We start from the raw sequence: 19,003 nt of genomic DNA, 5'->3' as shown, positions 1-19,003 counted from the left end.
TGGACAAAATAAATGAAAAATTAAGACCACCCCCCCCCCTCCCCAATTTCACTGATGGCAAAAATGGCGCGCTTTGGGTTTAGCGCCCGTTCATCATTGATTCGGGGGGATGGGTGGTTTTACTTATTTTATTCTGTGCAAGATTGTAGCCTTGAAAAAAATTACCATTTGTTTCAACTTTGCCGTCCACGCTAATTTTCCTTACTCGTAACCAGCCTTGTTTGTTCTTGGTTTATTACCAGTTCCCGTAGGCCAGGTCGCACGGTCCGGGGGTTACCTTGCAATGGCCTAGGATCCCACCCACGGAGAAACAGAAATACTCGTAAGCACCAGTCGCCCCATGCTACAGAAGGTAAGCGCCGTTGGTATGGACCTCTTGGCCTGATGCTGGCTTAACGTTCTACCCTTTATAGCTAATTTTGTACAACAGAAAAATGACTCAAAATATTATGGCATAGCTCTTTAATACAGTCGTCAACCTAAAAAGCAAATTTCTTATCCTAAATAACTTAAACCACTGCTGTCTAACATCACAGCATTATATTTCTGTACTGTATTTCAACACATTGGAATACCTCATTTCTATATTTCTCTTGAGACCGAATAGTTATCTTTCTGTGTCCTAAAGATTCATAAATAATGCCTATTTTCGCCTGCTTTCGTTGAACATTTTATTAAGAGCCAATTTTCACGCAGCACCCCTCAATCGTATTTTTAAACAGTTGGATGAAAACAACGTTGTATGGCAGCTAAGTATATATGACAAAACATCGCACATACATGTGACTTGTCTACAGGTAGGTCCTTCAGGTGTATGTCCTTCTATACATCTGAGGACAGGATAACTGTTGACCTGAAGTTACATGTTAACTATTCTGAAGAGAAGTTTAAAAACAAAAAAAAAAGAGTCGTTCAATTGTATTTCCTTACTGTAAAGAACTGTGGGGAAAAAAAAAAGATTCTGTCCTCATCAAGCGTGACCGCACATGAGTTCGCAGAGAATTGTGACAGTAGTGATAGTATACGGTAGTCTCAAAATGTTTGCATTAGATATTTGAATGCACTGCTGCGGTAATCCTGGTTTTAGCACCCGATCAATCAATTCTTTAACTCTTTAATGCACTGAGCAGTGACCAGTTCAACTCGTCACCAATGCTTTCAAACCAGTAAGCCTCCCGCCAGTCTGGATACACACCAGTCGATTGGCAATGCACTCATATCCTGTCTTGCAATCCATGGAATGTATGCGCCTCGCTACTACAGGCATCCACCCAGTATTAAAGACACTCAGGGCTTTCACAAGAACATTAGCATCCTGCTTTGGTAACCAGTAACTGCAGTGAAGACACCCAGCCACACACAGTTGCAATGATCCAAAGACCACCACGGTACTTTGGTTGTGTCACCATCCCATCAAAGGTCAATGACAGTGCTGTATGCAGTGGGTGACGATCTGGCAAAATTCACTGAAGATTACTAATAACGAAAACCAATATTACAAGCACTTCCATGTAGCAGCAAACGCAAAACCTAGTTGTAATGTTAGCGCCAAAATATACTGTGTGCTAAAGCAAAACATTCCCTGCATTTAATTTGAAAAATGTTCGAGAAGAATTCAGCTTCTTCTTAAAATTCATATGACATAAGTAACAATGATGAGTGTTTTTTTTTTTCTGGTAACTTCAGAGCATACAATAATTATTGCTGTATTTGGTTGTGTGCACAATTTAGGGCATTAAGCCCAACCTCGTTGCCAGGATCTCTTTCCCCCGGTAACAAGGTTGCATTACGCTTCAAAGGTGAATTAAAGACTGTCACACAAAGCCTGGCCAATACAAAGGAGCAGATGAAAGTTCTTTCTAAAACTGACGCCAAAAAATAATTGACATCCCCACGCGCATTGAACTAAACAACAGAATTATGCTCCCATCCACAAAAAAATATGCTTTCTTGTTCCCTTGCATAAGAATTTATGCAGAGACCCCCCTCATAAATGGCCCCCAATTTAAAATTCTTTTGTATGCATTTAAATTAGCCTCATAACCTTGTTTGATAGTAAAAAAAATATTTTGAATTGTCAACTTAAAAACGAGGTTAGTAAGGCTAATGTTGATACAGTCGAACCTCACAAAAGCGACCACCCAAAATGTCTAGCCCAGGTGGTCGCTTACGAGAATTTAGACCATATTGGGTCAAAATTCGCCTCATTAGCATATGGTAACTGCAGAGGCTTACCCCATGTTTTAACTGTTTCATTCATGTGAAAAGTCAATTTCGAGAAAAAATCCGGTATTTCCCATTGAGAAATTTCCGTCTCTTGCACTACTCAGGAGTGCGATAATGTTGCAACACCTTATTATCCAATTTTCCCTCTATTATCTATCAAGTGGTCACTTACGGGAGGTAAAAACAAAAGATATTTTATAACTTTTAGCTCTAAAAGTGGTCACGGTCGCTTACGAGAGGTGGTCACTTACAAGAGGTTCCAAATATAGTGATTTACTTGGAAACTTTTGGTATTTTGGAAAACTGGTCCCGAGGAGAGGTGGCAGAAATTTATGCAAAGGGTCTACACCATAATTTTAGAATTGCTTATTAGAAGAAACTATGGATTCAAGTAGGCCAGACTGAGAAGGTTTCCGTGAGTGACCACAGAATTAAGGAATAAACTAGCTACACTGTACATATTACATCTGGTTAGTAAGCTTTACCAACAAACAGAAGCCTGTTGTGGAATGTACTTCAATACAGATAAATAATTTTAGGATGATGCAGATTACATTAAACTATATTATTTAAATATGTTCTAAGAGTAGTGCTCCATTTTCTCTTTTTCACTGTCCACGGATGACTGCAGATCAAGGATATAAGACTCTATGGATTGAGTTATCTTCTTTTGGGCATTATATTTTTCTTCAAGGCTCTAGAGAAAATAAAAAGAAGTATATATTTTTAGACCACCATTTAAGTACAAATACAATAAGTACAAACAGCAAAAGAAGTTAGAGAAAAAACAACAGTGCTTGCGCTTGCAGGTGTGGCAAATCTTTCATAAAACATGTACAAAATTCACGAGTGACCTCTACTTTAACTCCAATGGAACTTGTGAGATCTCTGGCACTAGACCACACAGACAATGTCGAGGTGGCGTGGCCTAGTGGTTAGGGCACTGGATTAGTGATCTGGTGGTCCCAGTTTCAAATTCTTCTCACTACTGCTAAATGGATTTGTGTTTGGTGGTCAGGAATTCAACACTTCAACACCTTGTTAATAGCCAACTGGCCAGCCGCGGTGTGCCAACCTCCATCCAGTTGGGATTTTTAACACGTTTTCAGTTCTACAGTACTTAGAATATTTGTTTCTTGATTTACATCAGGGTAATGTCGTGAATCAGCACAGCAGTGCTTAACACTGACACTTAAAGACAGTGATTTATTTTCCTTATTTATTTTTTATTTAATTTTATTTTAGTCAAATAGCATTATTAATCCATCTGGCAAGCTGTACACATGCCCTCTGGTCCATTATCCTCACAAAAGAATGTAACTTAGAGCATCACCCATGAAGTAATGCACTGTGCGTATTTCCTGCACATCACCTGTATCTTGCCAAGGTAAGTTCCTTTCAGTCCTTCAGTGAATTTCTTGAGTTCTCTCAGTTCCATATCCTGCAACATTTTAAGCGATCAAATCATATTTTTTACCACAAAGTAATCCATGTTAGTGTCCTTAAGTTCTTTCACTTCTTTTTGTCTACCCAGCACTTCAGATGACCGCTACAACTGTGGTACTAAGCAGCCGTCATGCCTTGAAACAACGGCAATTTTTAGTGACTTCCGGACTTGTCCAGTCAAGACTCTCAGGCATGTGAAAAGTTAGGGCAAACATTTCAAGTACACGCTACACAATTAAAAATAGTGAACTGATTCAACTTTTCTACATGTAAGCTGAAGATTAAAATTTCCTTTGGCCTTAGAACTTAAGAATTGTATTTATTTATTTACTTAGTAGTAATAAGTGTTTCCATGATAGACTTTTACATGTGTTAACATGTACATAGGGAACCCAGTATTGAGTACAGCTGTAAGTCCATAAAAATGTGTGCAAGCAGGAGCGTTGAGTCCAATCCAAAATTCTACATCTACATTTGACATTTGCAATTTTCTATTTGCCAGAAGCTCTCTTGAATGTCTACAACTAAGCAGCATTTAGGCTCAAAACACGTCAGTAGGACCCCCAAGTTTTTCTAATGCCTGACAAAAAAATATAAATGTAAATTCAAACAAAAACTGCTATACCTTGCTAGAAACAAGTGTCTCCATGTCTGCAAGTTTGGACGTTATGGCCTCTAGTTCAGCTTTCTGCCTTTTCACTGTTTGCTTTGCAACTGGGAAAAAAGAATACACACAGACATACTCATTTTTTAATATTATGACTCTTACAGACTCATCCTTTTTGTGCCACGCCAGTTGAGATTTAACCAAAAGTTCCTACTGTCAACCTTATTCTCCTTCCAGATTGCAATACAGTGTTATTAATGAGAATTTCAGGGTTGATTTTTTTTTTTTTATTTAATTTAATAATCTGCATGTGCTTACAGGTACAGTATTGACATTGTTACAAGAGCAGCATTTACATTATTACAAGTGCTAATTATAATATATAAGTAATATAATACAATATAATATAATATAATATAATATAATATAATATAATATAATATAATATAATATAATATAATATAATATAATATGTGTTTACAAGTACAGTATTTACATTGTTACTAGTGCCAATTATAATATTTAAGTGAAATACGTGTGTATACAAGTGCATGTCACTTATAATGCTTTGGAGGAGGGGTGTTTTTTCCTATTTAATCATTAAGAAAGATGTTCTATTCTGTATTTGCTTAACACTTTATCAACGAAAGTGGAGAGGTGAATAGCTATTCAATTTCAGGGTTGATGATTTTGTTTATTTTCATCAATGACTTGCTAGAGCAACAATTTATCAGTAACGAAAAAGTGATTAAATCATTCAAGTTACGGGGCTATCACACGGAAGAAATGAAAGTGGTTTTACAACAACACTAACTGTAAACATGCACACAGTACTGTAAATTCTCTGTACCAATACTGCCCTGTACCTGTCAGTTCTCTGTGACAACCATGTAACTGCAGATTGCTCTCAGGATTCTGTCCCTCAGCCAGAGCAAGTTTTTGAATTACATCTTTTTGTTGTTGGTTTAATTCCCCCATAATTAGAAGTTCCTTGACAAGGTGATTCACCTGAATACAGAACAAAGATAAGACTTTTATATTTTGGAAGTCTGTGATAAAGTTCCAAGTCTTGTTAGGCACCTTGTACTCTGCAAGAAAGCCCTAGGTTCCCTCTTGTCTCTCATCAAGCAGAAAGAGAACTAGGGAATCTCTGTCTTGCCGGGTGTACACCTTCTTGAATCCCTTACAAAATGTGTAAGAGGAAATTACAAATGAACCAGAAGATGAATATAAAAGTTTACAAGGTACCTGCTCTGATAATTGGTCTTTTTCTGATACTTCCACTTTGAGTCGATCCAGCTCATTTTCTAATGTGAACACTTTTGCTTTCACCTGGTTAACCTCCTATAATTTAATCAAAAGATCATCAATTTTAACATTATTTTTGCAAAACACATCACTTCCATGTGTAAAGTAAGCCAGTGTCAACTTGATGCTTGCAAGAATACAATAAGAATACAATAAGACTATAAGTAAGAATAAAGAATACAACAGGAAGTCAGCTCAAAAGGCTGTGTTCATGAGCAGGCTAACAAACTTGCAGTGTCAACCGTTTCTGTCACATCATGTCTGAGAACCATAAAAATATTCTAACTGAACTTCTTAACCTTCAGCTCAAAAATGGAGATGAGTCATCCTACCCTCCACCGTGAACTACAGTACATATACTAGTGGCATACTGTGTAGCTTAGCATGACATACAGTACTAGTTGCACACGTTCAAAACTGAAACATTTCTATTTACGTTGTGCACTACTTACTGACTGTTTTGTATCAAACTCTTCTTGCTGAGCTTTAAGCTTGTCAAGGAGCTCCTCTTGAGCATATTTCAGTTGAGAATTTTCATTCAACAAATCCCTGAACACCAAGAAAAATATGATCAGAGTTAAAAACTATTTATATTGAGTGATTTACTCAGTATTCAAGAATTAGACTGGTACAGTACCTGTAGCTCCTTACACCGACATGCTCAACTGACACACTCATTGGGTATTGCTCCTCCAGAAGCTGTTAAAAGCTTCCATATGTAATCTAACAATTTGTTGGAGCCAATACACAAAACAAATGTAATACAAGAATATCTCACCTCAGTTGCAACCTTTGCTGGTGATCCCAACTAGAGGAATTTTCTTTAAATTTCCTTTAGTGCAAAAACACATCTTTAGACATGATTCATACATGTACAAAATTCAACCCTATGTTCCATTAAAGTGGGGTTTACTTTGCATCTTCATCAGCATGTACAATAAATTTAAAATGTTTCTCTTGAATAAATAATTTATTACTTGCAAGAGGAAGAGTGGTTGTGTGGTTCAGGGTGCTGGAATTGAAACCTGGAGATCCCTGGTGCAAATACTCCATCCTGCACGAGTGCCATTAACTGGATGTGCTCTGAGCCATTCCGACGTAAACTTGTTAGCAATGCTATGTGCATGTCAATAGCCAAGTGGTAAACCTCCACCAACCAGAAATAAGAGAGGAATTTGTACAGACTTATTAACACTTCTCATTGCCAAACCTGTTTTCTTCTACTTGTGTATTGAGTGCATCGGTCAGTTCCCTCATTTTATCTTCTTGTAGTCTCAATTGATCTTTCTACATTGTAACAAAAGATAAGCAAATAAAAATCATGTAATGCATTGCTATTGATAAGAAACTAAATAAAAACTCTCTCCTGATTTTGGAGCAGTTTAATATAACACAGAGTTGAATGAGTCATTTCTTACACAGAAACAAGCAAACCAAGCTTAGGAACAGTCTACATGTAATCCATGATGATGAATGCCTTTTAATTAACAAACTTCTGAAAGTGCATGTTGTGTACAGTTACATGTAGCTACAAGTAAGTATTTAGAATAATAAAGGGCAACATCATACATGTAGAATCACAACCATGACATCCCCTGGCTGATGATTTTCTTTCTTCTCCCCACTAGTCTTATAAAAGTGTCTTGATCTTGCAAAGAGAAATTACATGTAGCCTTCAATCATTGACTTACAGTGGCCAGAAGTTCTTCATGGTATTGTGCAGCCTTAAATGTCTTGCCTATAAGTCTTCTGTTACGGATAGCATGCAGATCACACTTGTGTCGTTCAAACAGGAGTTGATTATGAAGCAGTTTGACTTGTCCTCTCAGAATTTCCACTTCATCCACAGGGGGGTCACCTAACAAATCAAAGAAAATTTCTGCATTGAAAAAGATAAAAAAAATAAACAAAAGATGTGAAGGTACAGTGTACAGATTCAATGAAACAGCAGTTTTTCCTAAATCAGCAAATCAAGACTCTCTGCCTGTGTACAATGTACCATTTGAAAGCCACTGATCGACTTATTTAAGAACTGACATCAGCAGCTATGAAAGAGGTACATGTACCGTATTTACCCGTGTATTAGTCGATCCCGTGTATAAGTCGACCCCCAATTTTTGAGGCCAAAAACTAGATTTTCTTAATTTCCAGGTAAGAATTTCTTGGAAAACTTATCTTGTATTTCTTAAAATTATCTCTCAGCTACCACAGATATGTAAACAAATCACAGCATGTTTCAATGCGCAGTTTTAAAGCTTATTATGGCACGTATACGAGCGTTTTACCCAGTTTAGCAACACATGTACATGCAGACTTTTCGATGATAATTTTTGTAAAATGCTCACAAAAATCAAACGTAAGGATTTCAAACAAGCCTTTTTAAGTGCGAAGAGATTAAAAGTGGCTTTATAAGACAGGCAAAACACCAAAGAAGCTCACGACTTTCAGAACGACGCCATAAACAAAGTGCAAAGCGTGTGTTGGGAACTTGGAAGTCAAGCCTTGAAATCGGTCAAGTACTGGTACAGAAGTCCTTGCACTCGTATCTTGCCAGGTTACCAAGCAGAGAAGTTCCAAGCGCGAAAGATATTTTCTCCGAGCGGCTTTACTACAGCTTTATTTAAAGGAAAAATATTGGTTCTTTATGACAAAATTGAGCCAGTGAGTGTCTACAAGATCCAGGTTAAAATTTAACGAATAAATGTTGATGCATTTTAACTTGAAGCTCTGATATGGAGAGACAGATCGCTAAGCGAACGTACGTTGTAAACTGTGCTGCCGTTTATCACATGTTTGTTAACATTGAAAGACAATTATTATGCTAATTATTTGACTGGCGCTTGGATCTCAAGTTTTGACCCATGTATAAGTCGAGGGCGAATTTTTGGACTGATTTTTAGGTCTTGAAAGGTCGACTTATACACGGGAAAATACGGTAGTTTTTTTTTTGAGAAGTTGTTTTAAAATGTGAAACTGAAAATCTTTCAACACATATCAATTTGACTCAAATATTATAGGTATACCCCTGAACAATAGCTTATTTTGCAGGTCATAGTACACAGCTTGATGAGAAACTGTAAGTCTTGCATTCCATGTGCATCTCAAAAAAGAAATTGGAAAATAGTGGGGGTGGCCAACCATATCTTAGATAGCTGGAGGGGGTCACAATTTTACATGTATGTTTTCAATGAGCAAATCTTTACAAGACCATTTCCGTGGCAAAAATTAATAGAAATCTCTCAAATGTCCACAAAGTTATGACGTTATGTGCCAAATGGCACTCTTAGGGAGTAAAGGGTTACCGCCTTAGGAAAACAGGGCAGATTATACCTCCAAAATGTGTCCACACTGTCCCAGCTTGACTGACCAGAGGAATCCTGATAATTGAATGAGAACATCACAAGTCAATGCCACGTCACATACACAGTAACTCAGTAACTCAGTTAAATGTTAATGACGTACCAAGGTACAAAGCACACAGTACTTACGGGTGGGTAGATGATTGAAACAGAAAATTGAGAACATTCACCCCTATCTATATAAACCATATACTATCACAAGTATTTATTTAGCAACATTTTTTAAGAAAAAAAGGAACAAAACTTCCTAAGAAGTGATTAATTGGAATAGAAACTACATGTATTTGAGCCAGGAAAGCCCTAGAAACAATAGCAGAAAGACGTAAATAACTTACGAGTCAGGCTTTTAAAAGATTGACTTGTAAGTTATTTACATCTTTCTGTTAGTCATTATTTAAACAAAACGTTTTAGTGGCACTAATCTTGTTCACCTGTGACTCCTGTTCCTTGTGGTTTTAGAAGCAATCAAGAATATTCTACATGTGTACAGTACATGCATACATGAATGTAGTAGTAGTTTAAATCCATTTTACCGGATGTTAGAACTTTAAATTTTGTTTTTCATATTCATTAATGCCTGTAAATACTGAAGGTGCATTGCATGTTTTGCTTAACTTACAGTTCCAATATGAGAATCATCTATAGGAGTGCATTGTATAAAGCATAACCAGATTGAAAACAAAGCACAAAATAATTGCTTGAAGAAACATCCATAATCTACAGGGGTTTCATTAGAAGCCAGCAACTGATGAAAATCGCCGCCTACTTTGTCAGAATTTACCTCTTACCGCTGCCTACTCTGTCTGTATTTTCACTCAAATTATTAAAAAGATTCATCAGTTTGCTGCCTACTTTACTTAGCTCAGACGGCTATTTCAAACCTTATTGAAAACCCTGAATCTAACTTACCTTGAAAGCTGACCACAATGCACACTATTCCCTATCTTCAAGTAATTATCAAGAATTTCCACTGGGCTAGCTCCACACAACTGCTGCTGAAGTCTTGATGACGTTACATCATCGCCATCAGCCATAGAACTGTGTCCACTGTGCTCCTGCTCACTCTGAAATAAAGGTAACAGCTGAGGAAAAGCTGTGAGCAAGTCACATGTATGAGCTGGATAGTGGTTCCGGTGAACAGCAGAAGTAGTGCTGTGAAATTTTGAAACGTCTGTTAAAGCCTCGTCGGATGCTATGCTAGTTTCACTGTTGTTCACCTCCTGCAACTTGTTTTCTAACTCAGCACTGCTTGGTTGCTCATGGTGTTCTTTACTCAGCAATGAGCTATCAGAATCATAACATGGCTGAGATACATGTATGCCTGATTCCTGAACTTCTGTAGACATACAAACATTGGAAGATCCGTTCATAGAATCACTGGGTGTGTTGGATAATGTCACTGCATCTACTGACTTGAGTGACTGACAACCAACAGGTGTCAAAGAATCTGACAAAAAATCTGAACTGATTACATCCTTGTGTGATTCAAATGACTTGAGTTCATTGCTTTCTGAAACAAGACTTTCTTGCCTGCTGAAGTCTCTATATTCCTCCTTGGGTGAAACATTCAAATTACTGCTATCAAATTGTTCTTCACTAGTTCCTGTAAAATTTTCCTTAGTTTGTTCATCTTTAATTTCAAACGTACTCAGTTCACTGTTGGATGGGGAGGTCAATGAGTTACATCCATCATGAAGTGGCATACCCTCATTTTTGTCATTCTCGCATTTTACAGGTTCTTTGGGTGTTGATGTTTGATGACCCCTGATTGCTGCAGGGGCAGATGCAGAACTGTGCTGAGCTAGCACAGAATACAAAGCTCTTGACAACTGTCCCTCATGACTTCTATGCATCCATTCTGATGCACCAGTCTTCCCTCTACTCCCAGTAATTGAGGGGGAGCTTGAGTATCCATGATGATAGCTGGCTACATCACCCCCAAGTGATGTTGTTGGGGACTGCCCTGGGGTGTACACTGCAGCAGGTGTGCTACAGTGAGACTGAGTATTACAAGCCAGCAGCAGATCAGGGTTGCTTGTTGAGGGTGACATCTGGGATGATGGTGGGGTGCTGAGTCCACACACAACTGAAGGACTCCAGTCTGCCGTGATCTCATCAGACGACATGACTGGCAAGCTGCATGAATCAGTGCCACTGTCTCCACTTTGTAAAGATTTACCAGTCTGTGTTGCTGAATCAGACATTCGACGTTCTTTTGACCTGCTAATTTCAGGTCCCTGACTATCACATGATCCTGTGAGTATGGAGCTAATAGATTTGTCAGCAAAAAGGTCCTGGCAATTCTGCTTTGATGTCCAAGAAGACATAAAGCCTCCTTTCTCCTGTATTCTATCAATCGGATCCAGAGATAACTTCTTGCACTCTATTACAATGTCATGAGGTTCTTTCTTTCTCCATCTGAAGTTTAATACATTTGCAAGTAATGCAGTCAGGAAAAGTGCATGCTGACCACAACAGTTCACATCTACAGAGGTCTGCTTTTACATGTACAGTATAGCCGCTAAGGTCCAACATTGTCAGGCATAAACATATTTTAAATACATGTAATGCATACAACTAAGTACACTTTAAAAATAATGTTCTAATATGCTAATTTTGATATATTAAAATTCTAACTTGGCTCCAAGGCTTAGGGGGAAAAAACAAAGGACATTCATTCATCCCTCAACCTTGAAGTGATTTCATTGTTTTATTCCGCTAAGCCTCAGAGCTAAGTTAGAATTTGAACATATCCAGATTAGCCTATTACAAGCTGATTGTCATACACTGCACAAGTATAAATGAATAATAGTCAGTTCTTGTTATATTAGAGACACATAAGTACAATGTTGTCAATGATAATCTCATCGTCTGCTTCTCCAGGATCAAAGTTGATTCTCAACCTGGGCACTCATGTAAATGAAAGGGTTAAATAAATTAAGAATTAAATAAATTTTGTTCATTCCTAATAACCAGTCACAAATTCATCCAAGATTAATTGCAACACCCCAAGATCGTCTGACAATCATACATCAACTGTACTGTACTGAGTAATGAGCCAACTGACTGACCTGTGTTTTTCTGTTTCAGAATGCACTGTTTCAGTGACAAAACATGGGTGAAATCGCACATGCTCCATCATAGGCTGAAAAATATCAAACAAGTTCACTCTTGCAGTATTTACCCAAAGTTGAGGAGACTCCAAAAGAATGATTCAATTTGGAGTTTTGACACAAAAATAAACCCACTGAATCAGATTAACTTTAAACATGATTACAATGTGTACTGTACATGTTGCATAGTGCTACAAGCCTTTTTGTCCAGTTGCCAGTGTTCAAAGATACATGCACATGTACACTAATAATGTGAACAAAGAAATCTTAGAACATATTTGTATGAGTTTTACAAAATGTATAAATTTGGTTTCTGTAACATCAACATTCATCACCATGGTAACATCAAAAACAGTCAGAGATACACACTACTGTTACCAACTGGACTTCACTGATACTAATTGCTACATGTATTAAAAACCTCTCACCTTGATAGTGTTTTGATAGAGGCCCTGATTAAGGGATTCACCATACTGAGCTTTTAGATATACCAAGAAGTTGTTTGGGTACATGGCATATAACCGATGAAAAAACATGTACACTGCAACATGCAGGTGAAGAAGGTACACTTCAGGTGCATTGCCTGTGAAGGAGATACGATGCAGTAGGAAATTTCTTTCGTGTTTATTCTTTGCCCATTCAAGCTCACAAAACAATGTTGGCTTATATACTTTTATTACAAAATTCAGCTTGTTAGCAAGGCCCACAATATAGAGGCACAAACAAGAGAAATTATGTATAAACATACTTGTTTAATTTCCTTTGTTTGTGTCGTCTATGCCTAGCTATCAAGCTGAATTTTCATACATCAAAAACAGTCTATAAATACTGTTAACATTACCCCACTGTGGAGATACATAAACATGTAAACAACATCAAAAAACAAGGTTGAATAATAGAAGGGGTGACTGGAATAAGCCCTAAGTGGCTCTTGAAAAAAAAAAGAAATGATGCAACTAGGATTGAAATGTCTCCTAGCACAGGGGTTTCAATAATTTTTTGCACAAAAGGGTAGTTTAGAATTAGAAGCGGTTAGTTTCTTGGAAGAAACTAACCTTCAACACGCCTTCCAAGGGGGGTCCGGGGGGTCCAGGGGCATGCTCCCCTGGGAAATTTTGAAATTCCTGACTCTCGCAGATCCATTTTTCCGTGTTTTGAGGCCTATCTTATGTTGCTTTGTTGTTCCTAGATGTCAATCAATTTGAAAGACAAGGTTGATAACATGTGGTATTGTAATTCTTCGTATTCAAATCGATTCATGAACACTACGTCATTTTTCACCACGAAAAGAAGCATAGTATTAAAGTTTAAACACCGAAATTTGTCCCTTTCAATATACTCGACTAACCTTGCGAAGAATCATTCTTGTTTGACCTGTTTTGTTTTGACGCTGGGACGAAATATGCTAATGACAATTGCCTTTTGGAAGCCATTACTATTCATGCTTATTCCCAGTTTCCTCTTGATTTCAGCTGTAGTGCCTGGAACATTTTTTTCACTTTGTATTGAAGCGATTGTTCTCACGCGTCAGTTTAGACTTTCCTACATCTTTCGCTGGGTTAACACTAGACAGTTTTTTCTTGTACCTTTCTTTTTCTTTACCTATAACATTAGACTTATTTTGCCAAATTTCTTGAAGAGAATCCTTAGCTGCAAGGAAATTATCTTAGTGGGTAGTCTGCTCATTACAAGTGGGTAGATCTACCCGCTACCTGGCTATTATTGAAACCTCTGTAACAATTTTGACAATTTGCTCACTGATTTTAATTATTGTTTAAAACGAACTACATTGTATGTACAGTGTACAGTATTCATTATTACTAGGACTTTATCTAAACATTAATTAAAACCAGAGCATACTATGAAAATTTGTGCCCAGGAGGTATTTAAATGCTGGTTACCTCAAAAATTTCAAAAAGTAACAAGCAGGCATTTTATTTCTTTATTATCTGCAAAACCATTGGTAAGTTCTATTTAACAATCATTCAAGTTTTAGTGTATAATAGTGTACAACATACAATGTAAGTTTTATTCCCGGAAAAATAGACAGTCAGTCAGTTTGATGTAAATGTATAATACCTGACCGACGAGCTCTGAAAGCGGACAGTCTGGAGAATATGTCAAACAAGTCTTGTAAACAATGACCAATGGAGGCAGGAACAAGAGGTAATAGAGTAGTGATGGTCAAAATACCACTTGTTAAAACCAATACGTCTGTGTCGCCCTAAATGGAGAACATTACATGTATAAATACATAATTTAGCATCACAGAAGTTTCTGTTTCACAGCACAGAAAGACACTGTCAAATATACAAAAGCTGCATTAAAATCCTGGGTGGAGAGTGGCAATGCAAGGATTAGATGTACAGTACCTGTAAGTTTTTAGACCAAGAATACAACACAGTGACTCTGGTCAGTGTAAAGACCATAAGGTCACAATGTCTCCCTCAAGATACAAACAAAAGAAAAGTTCACATAATTGTAAATAATCAACAAAGGCAATATTAATTCAATGCAGGCTTGCCTTAGCCTGCAAACAGTCTCCCAGCGAGCACACACAAAAAAAGAATTTGGTGAATGAAGCGAGGGAGGCTGTATACATTCTATCGATGATGTCACCATTCCATGATACCAAAATCTGATATCATGATCTGATTGGTTAAATCGCTGATTGGTGACATCTTTAAGATAAACATTTGACAGATCTTTGTAAAATGTAGTTGAAATTAACTGCCCTACACTGTACATGACTCTTGCGGTTCGTGACAATTGTGCATTTGCCATACTCATTTAATTTTCAGCTTTACATGTAGTCCGCACATGTTTCTGAAGGGCACTTTATGCTGTGTGATAAGGAGGAATTTTAAGTAGAGTGGAGTCGTTTGATTGTGCTAAAGAGTTGTTTTGTTTTGTTTTGTTTTGTTTTGTTTTGTTTCTTCTTCTTCTTCTTCTTCTTCTTCTTCTTCTTCTTCTTCTTCTTCTTCTTCTTCTTCTTCTTCTTCTTCTTCTTCTTCTTCTTCTTCTTCTTCTTCTTCTTCTTCTTCTTCTTCTTCTTCTTCTTCTTCTTCTTCTTCTTCTTCTTCTTCTTCTTCTTCTTCTTCTTCTTCTTCTTCTTCTTCTTCTTCTTCTTCTTCTTCTTCTTCTTCTTCTTCTTCTTCTTCTTCTTCTTCTTCTTCTTCTTCTTCTTCTTCTTCTTCTTCTTCTTCTTCTTCTTCTTCTTCTTCTTCTTCTTCTTCTTCTTCTTCTTCTTCTTCTTCTTCTTCTTCTTCTTCTTCTTCTTCTTCTTCTTCTTCTTCTTCTTCTTCTTCTTCTTCTTCTTCTTCTTCTTCTTCTTCTTCTTCTTCTTCTTCTTCTTCTTCTTCTTCTTCTTCTTCTTCTTCTTCGTGTTCTTCTTCTTTTTTTTTTTTTGAGGTAAAAGTTCCCCATGCTTTTGGAAGTTATCTCCATGTCCCTTTGGAGAGTTTGAGACCTCTGTAATTTGCCATGTGCTTATTTATAATTTGTTTAAGTTCATCTCTATTGCAAAATATGTTTTAAGCTCTCCAGGTATCGGCTCTGGAGGGACAAAGTTTGAAATAATCCATGAACATGTTGCTTACTTGCACTCTACACGTATATATATTAAATGTGTATGATGTTGGGCCTAGCTGTTTGATGAGAACTGTTTGTAAAAAAAAAAAAAAAACAGAAAAGCTTCTTGACAGGTCTAATTACCTCATTGACTGATCAATTTGTTGCAGGCTAATCACTGAGGACAGCTAGGCACATCAAAAGCAAAGTCTACAGGCTCAACTGACCTGATCGCTTTGCTGTCCGAATTCTTCAGCTTCATGCTCATCGGCTGGCTTTGCTTGCCAAATTTTTTTCTGTCCTCGCCGAGAGCCTGTTCACAGGTTAAGCTTGGCTACTGACTACAATTCAAGCCTAGTTACTAACAATACTTTTTACCTTCATGCACTTCAGAAGACTTTCAAACAATGATGTTTTAATAATCTTGTATAACCAGGAAGGCTGAAAAAAAAAAAACATTCACTGTATTAAAATCTAGACAGGAAAAGGACAGTGAGGAAGATGACCTTATTTACATGTACGGCTATAATGTAAATGTTAGACATGAACAATATGACACACAGTTTAAGTTGAATGGTAATAACAAGTTTTGTGAAAATGTACAAAGAAATCATTTGGAGTAATTAGAGCTTCCATTTCTGGGGCTTGAAATTTTATCTAAAGCAAGTCCTTAGTTGTCTAGTGGGAGGTAAGCACTCTCTTTCCATGATAAAGCGAATACTCCAGTAACATGGTAAAGTTTACATACGAGCCAAGTGGTCCACCAGGCCTGAGTTTATCCTGGTTTCTACTTCCCCCTAGATGGGATGCTAGTCCATCGCCAGGTTACCCGCAGCATTAAGTTTGCCGCTACCCATTCATACACCTGGGTGGAGAGAGGGACTGTGAGAGTAAAGTGTCTTGCCCAAGAACACAACACAATGTCCCCAGCCAGAGCTTGAACCCAGACTGCTCAATCCGGAGACAAGCGCACTAACCATGAGGCCACTGCACCTTCCACAAAGTAACATACAGTGCACATTATTGTAGCAATGAACCAATAAACCCAGCAAGAGATGAGTTCAAAACATCATGTTACAAAGACTCGACTAACAGTTATTAGGAAAATATGCAAATGCACACAAGCAGGCAAAGAACTTAAAATGTACTGCATGAACTAATCACACTCTTAGTCATGTGACCAGAAGTGGCTAATACAGCAAACTGGGTACTGTATATTAGACACACATATAGTTGCGACCTTTCATGAATTTATGAGATTCAGTACAAACTTTATTTAGAAGAACTTGAAATTTATGCCTTGGTGTGCGCAAGTACAGTTTGAGGTAAATCAAAAATGTTGCTTACAACCGCGAATCGCATCCAAAAATCTCAGAGAAGATCCGGGGATCTTTTGTGCAGGCTTACATGATGTACTACCCCTGTTACCAGTACTGTACAGGCTTTGTTTTAAGTGGTTCAATTTAAGGTATGCACGACCACTGATTAATTTAGATGGTTTTATTTAAATTCATAATATGTTTGTTGGGGTGTGCCAAATAAAGTGGATTTGGCTATTTTTTTGGGAATCGGAATGGCGGCGTAATGTTGTCTTGACATTTTAAAGATGGCCGGGAAATTTCAGCATTGTTAAGGAAATCAGTAGAACATGTATCTTGTCATATCCTGAAGCCTGCCCACTTCCTTTCTAGTAATTAGAAAACACTGTTTCCTGAACAGTGTACATGTGGCAATCGTTCCTCTAACTTGCCTGTAATTATATTGTGACGTACATTGTCGGAGAAATCGTACACTGTAACAGTATTTGAAATGAACATGCCCAGTGATTGATAGATGTGTTTTTTTCTTAGAGCAAGCATTGCACACAGTAGAGAGTAGTTTAACTTTTTGTAACGATTTCCGCAGCAAAAACAAATTTGCAAGGCCTGTTCATTTCCAGAATTGCTGCATAAAGCAAGGTTTCATGCAACTTGTCTTGAAAAGGTGCAACAATATTGCAAAACATGTTATCAGAAAAATTACCTAATGTACATTACATGTAACAGGCCTCTAGTAATGGTTACTGTAGTGGTAGGATCTAATTATTAAGCTTACACATGTTGTTTGTGACAGGTTTTTCACAATATAAATAACCCCTTTGACCACTTTTTAGGTGTCCATTTTACAGCTAAAAAAGAAAGACATTTTGGGACCTTGGCTACTGTCCACATGACAAAAGATGTTGGGTTTGACAGCAGTCACATTCTGAAGCTTCCCTGACTTCAAAGTCTTAAAATAGATAGGATCAGACCACCAAACCACGAGACTTAATTAGTTAATGGAAAACCAGCACAATAACTACCAGGTTAAAAGAGTGATGACTTGCACACACGATAAAACGAAAAACGATCCACACGTTCGGTTTCTGTGATGCGCAAAACACGTGTGAAAATAAATTCACGCGGCTTAAAGAGCTGAAATCAAGTTGTCCCAAGCCTTCAAACAAAAATTGATCCCATTTACAAAAAGTCTGGCATTTTAGAAATAAAGATTAATTATGTTACATATTAAATTTCCTTTCCACATAATTGTTTTTTTTTTAAATACCTGTTTTCGTACGATGTGTCCCAGTAGTGTTAAGGTGTCCAAACGGGAAGGCGAGTGTCGCAGGCAATCGTTCATTTTCTCAAATAATGCCTTTCAAAAGAAGGTAAGCAGAATTAAATTGCAGTTTGTAGAGAGATCTTTAGCCAGGAAACAAACATCCTCTTCAACAGACATACAACGTAAACCTACAGATTTGTCACATACTCACATATCAGCTTACCTGTGCACGAGCCTCGTGTATGCTGCTCAATATCTGCAAGCAAGCAGGAGAGCGCGTTTTCAAGTAATAATCCACCATTGCGTTTAGCAGACCAGGATCACGAGATGAGTGAAGATTTCCTTGAATCCGCGCCTTAGTTTCTTCTATAGTCTTAATGTTCTCTGCATCGAGATCGCCCAAGGAAAACTCTCCCTGAGTGGAGCTCGGCAGCACAAAAGCGTCCACGGCTGCGTTTGACATGGCTGGCTAAAACGTTCTCTGCACGTTCTCTGGCAGACTTGTGAAAAGTAAATATAGCTGAGGCATTGCTCCACGCGGCAACTCCGTAGTTACCTTCATTCATCGCCAAAAAACCGAACGACTTGAGGCACGTATCTCATCTAAATCGTCGTCTGTCGCCATTTTTGTTTGATTTTTTTTTTGAAGTCACGTGCTGTCAGGGCATACTTTTGTTACAAATACCGCAAACCACTAAGCGTCTTCAGTCACGTAACATATTACGTAGTTGGTCACGTAAGTATCCAATGGGGGCGAAAAAACGAACGTGAAAATAATAGTGCACGAGTTT

General features: G+C 37.6%; 1 protein-coding gene across 1 annotated transcript; it reads right to left on the bottom strand.

The window, feature by feature from the left end:
• Window positions 1-447: 447 nt before the first annotated feature.
• Window positions 448-18,864, bottom strand: LOC110053378 (hamartin-like). Its single transcript, XM_089275305.1, has 17 exons — window positions 18,436-18,864; window positions 18,216-18,305; window positions 16,008-16,070; window positions 14,139-14,283; window positions 12,488-12,642; window positions 12,018-12,091; window positions 9,856-11,364; window positions 8,918-8,964; window positions 7,279-7,445; window positions 6,798-6,874; window positions 6,366-6,419; window positions 6,040-6,136; window positions 5,528-5,623; window positions 5,146-5,287; window positions 4,298-4,386; window positions 3,599-3,667; window positions 448-2,923 (listed from the first exon to the last, which is right to left on the bottom strand). The coding sequence occupies exons 1-17, from the start codon at window positions 18,673-18,675 to the stop codon at window positions 2,807-2,809; spliced, it is 3,231 nt and encodes a 1,076-aa protein (XP_089131431.1). The 5' UTR covers window positions 18,676-18,864; the 3' UTR covers window positions 448-2,806.
• Window positions 18,865-19,003: the final 139 nt, after the last annotated feature.

This window comes from Orbicella faveolata, unplaced genomic scaffold (assembly GCF_042242905.1).
Source record: "Orbicella faveolata isolate gen_17 unplaced genomic scaffold, um_ofav_v1 contig_36, whole genome shotgun sequence".
NCBI classification, from domain to species: Eukaryota; Metazoa; Cnidaria; class Anthozoa; order Scleractinia; family Merulinidae; genus Orbicella; species Orbicella faveolata.
The sequence above is the reverse complement of the archived record's forward strand: the minus strand, read 5'-3'. Positions and strand labels throughout refer to the sequence as shown.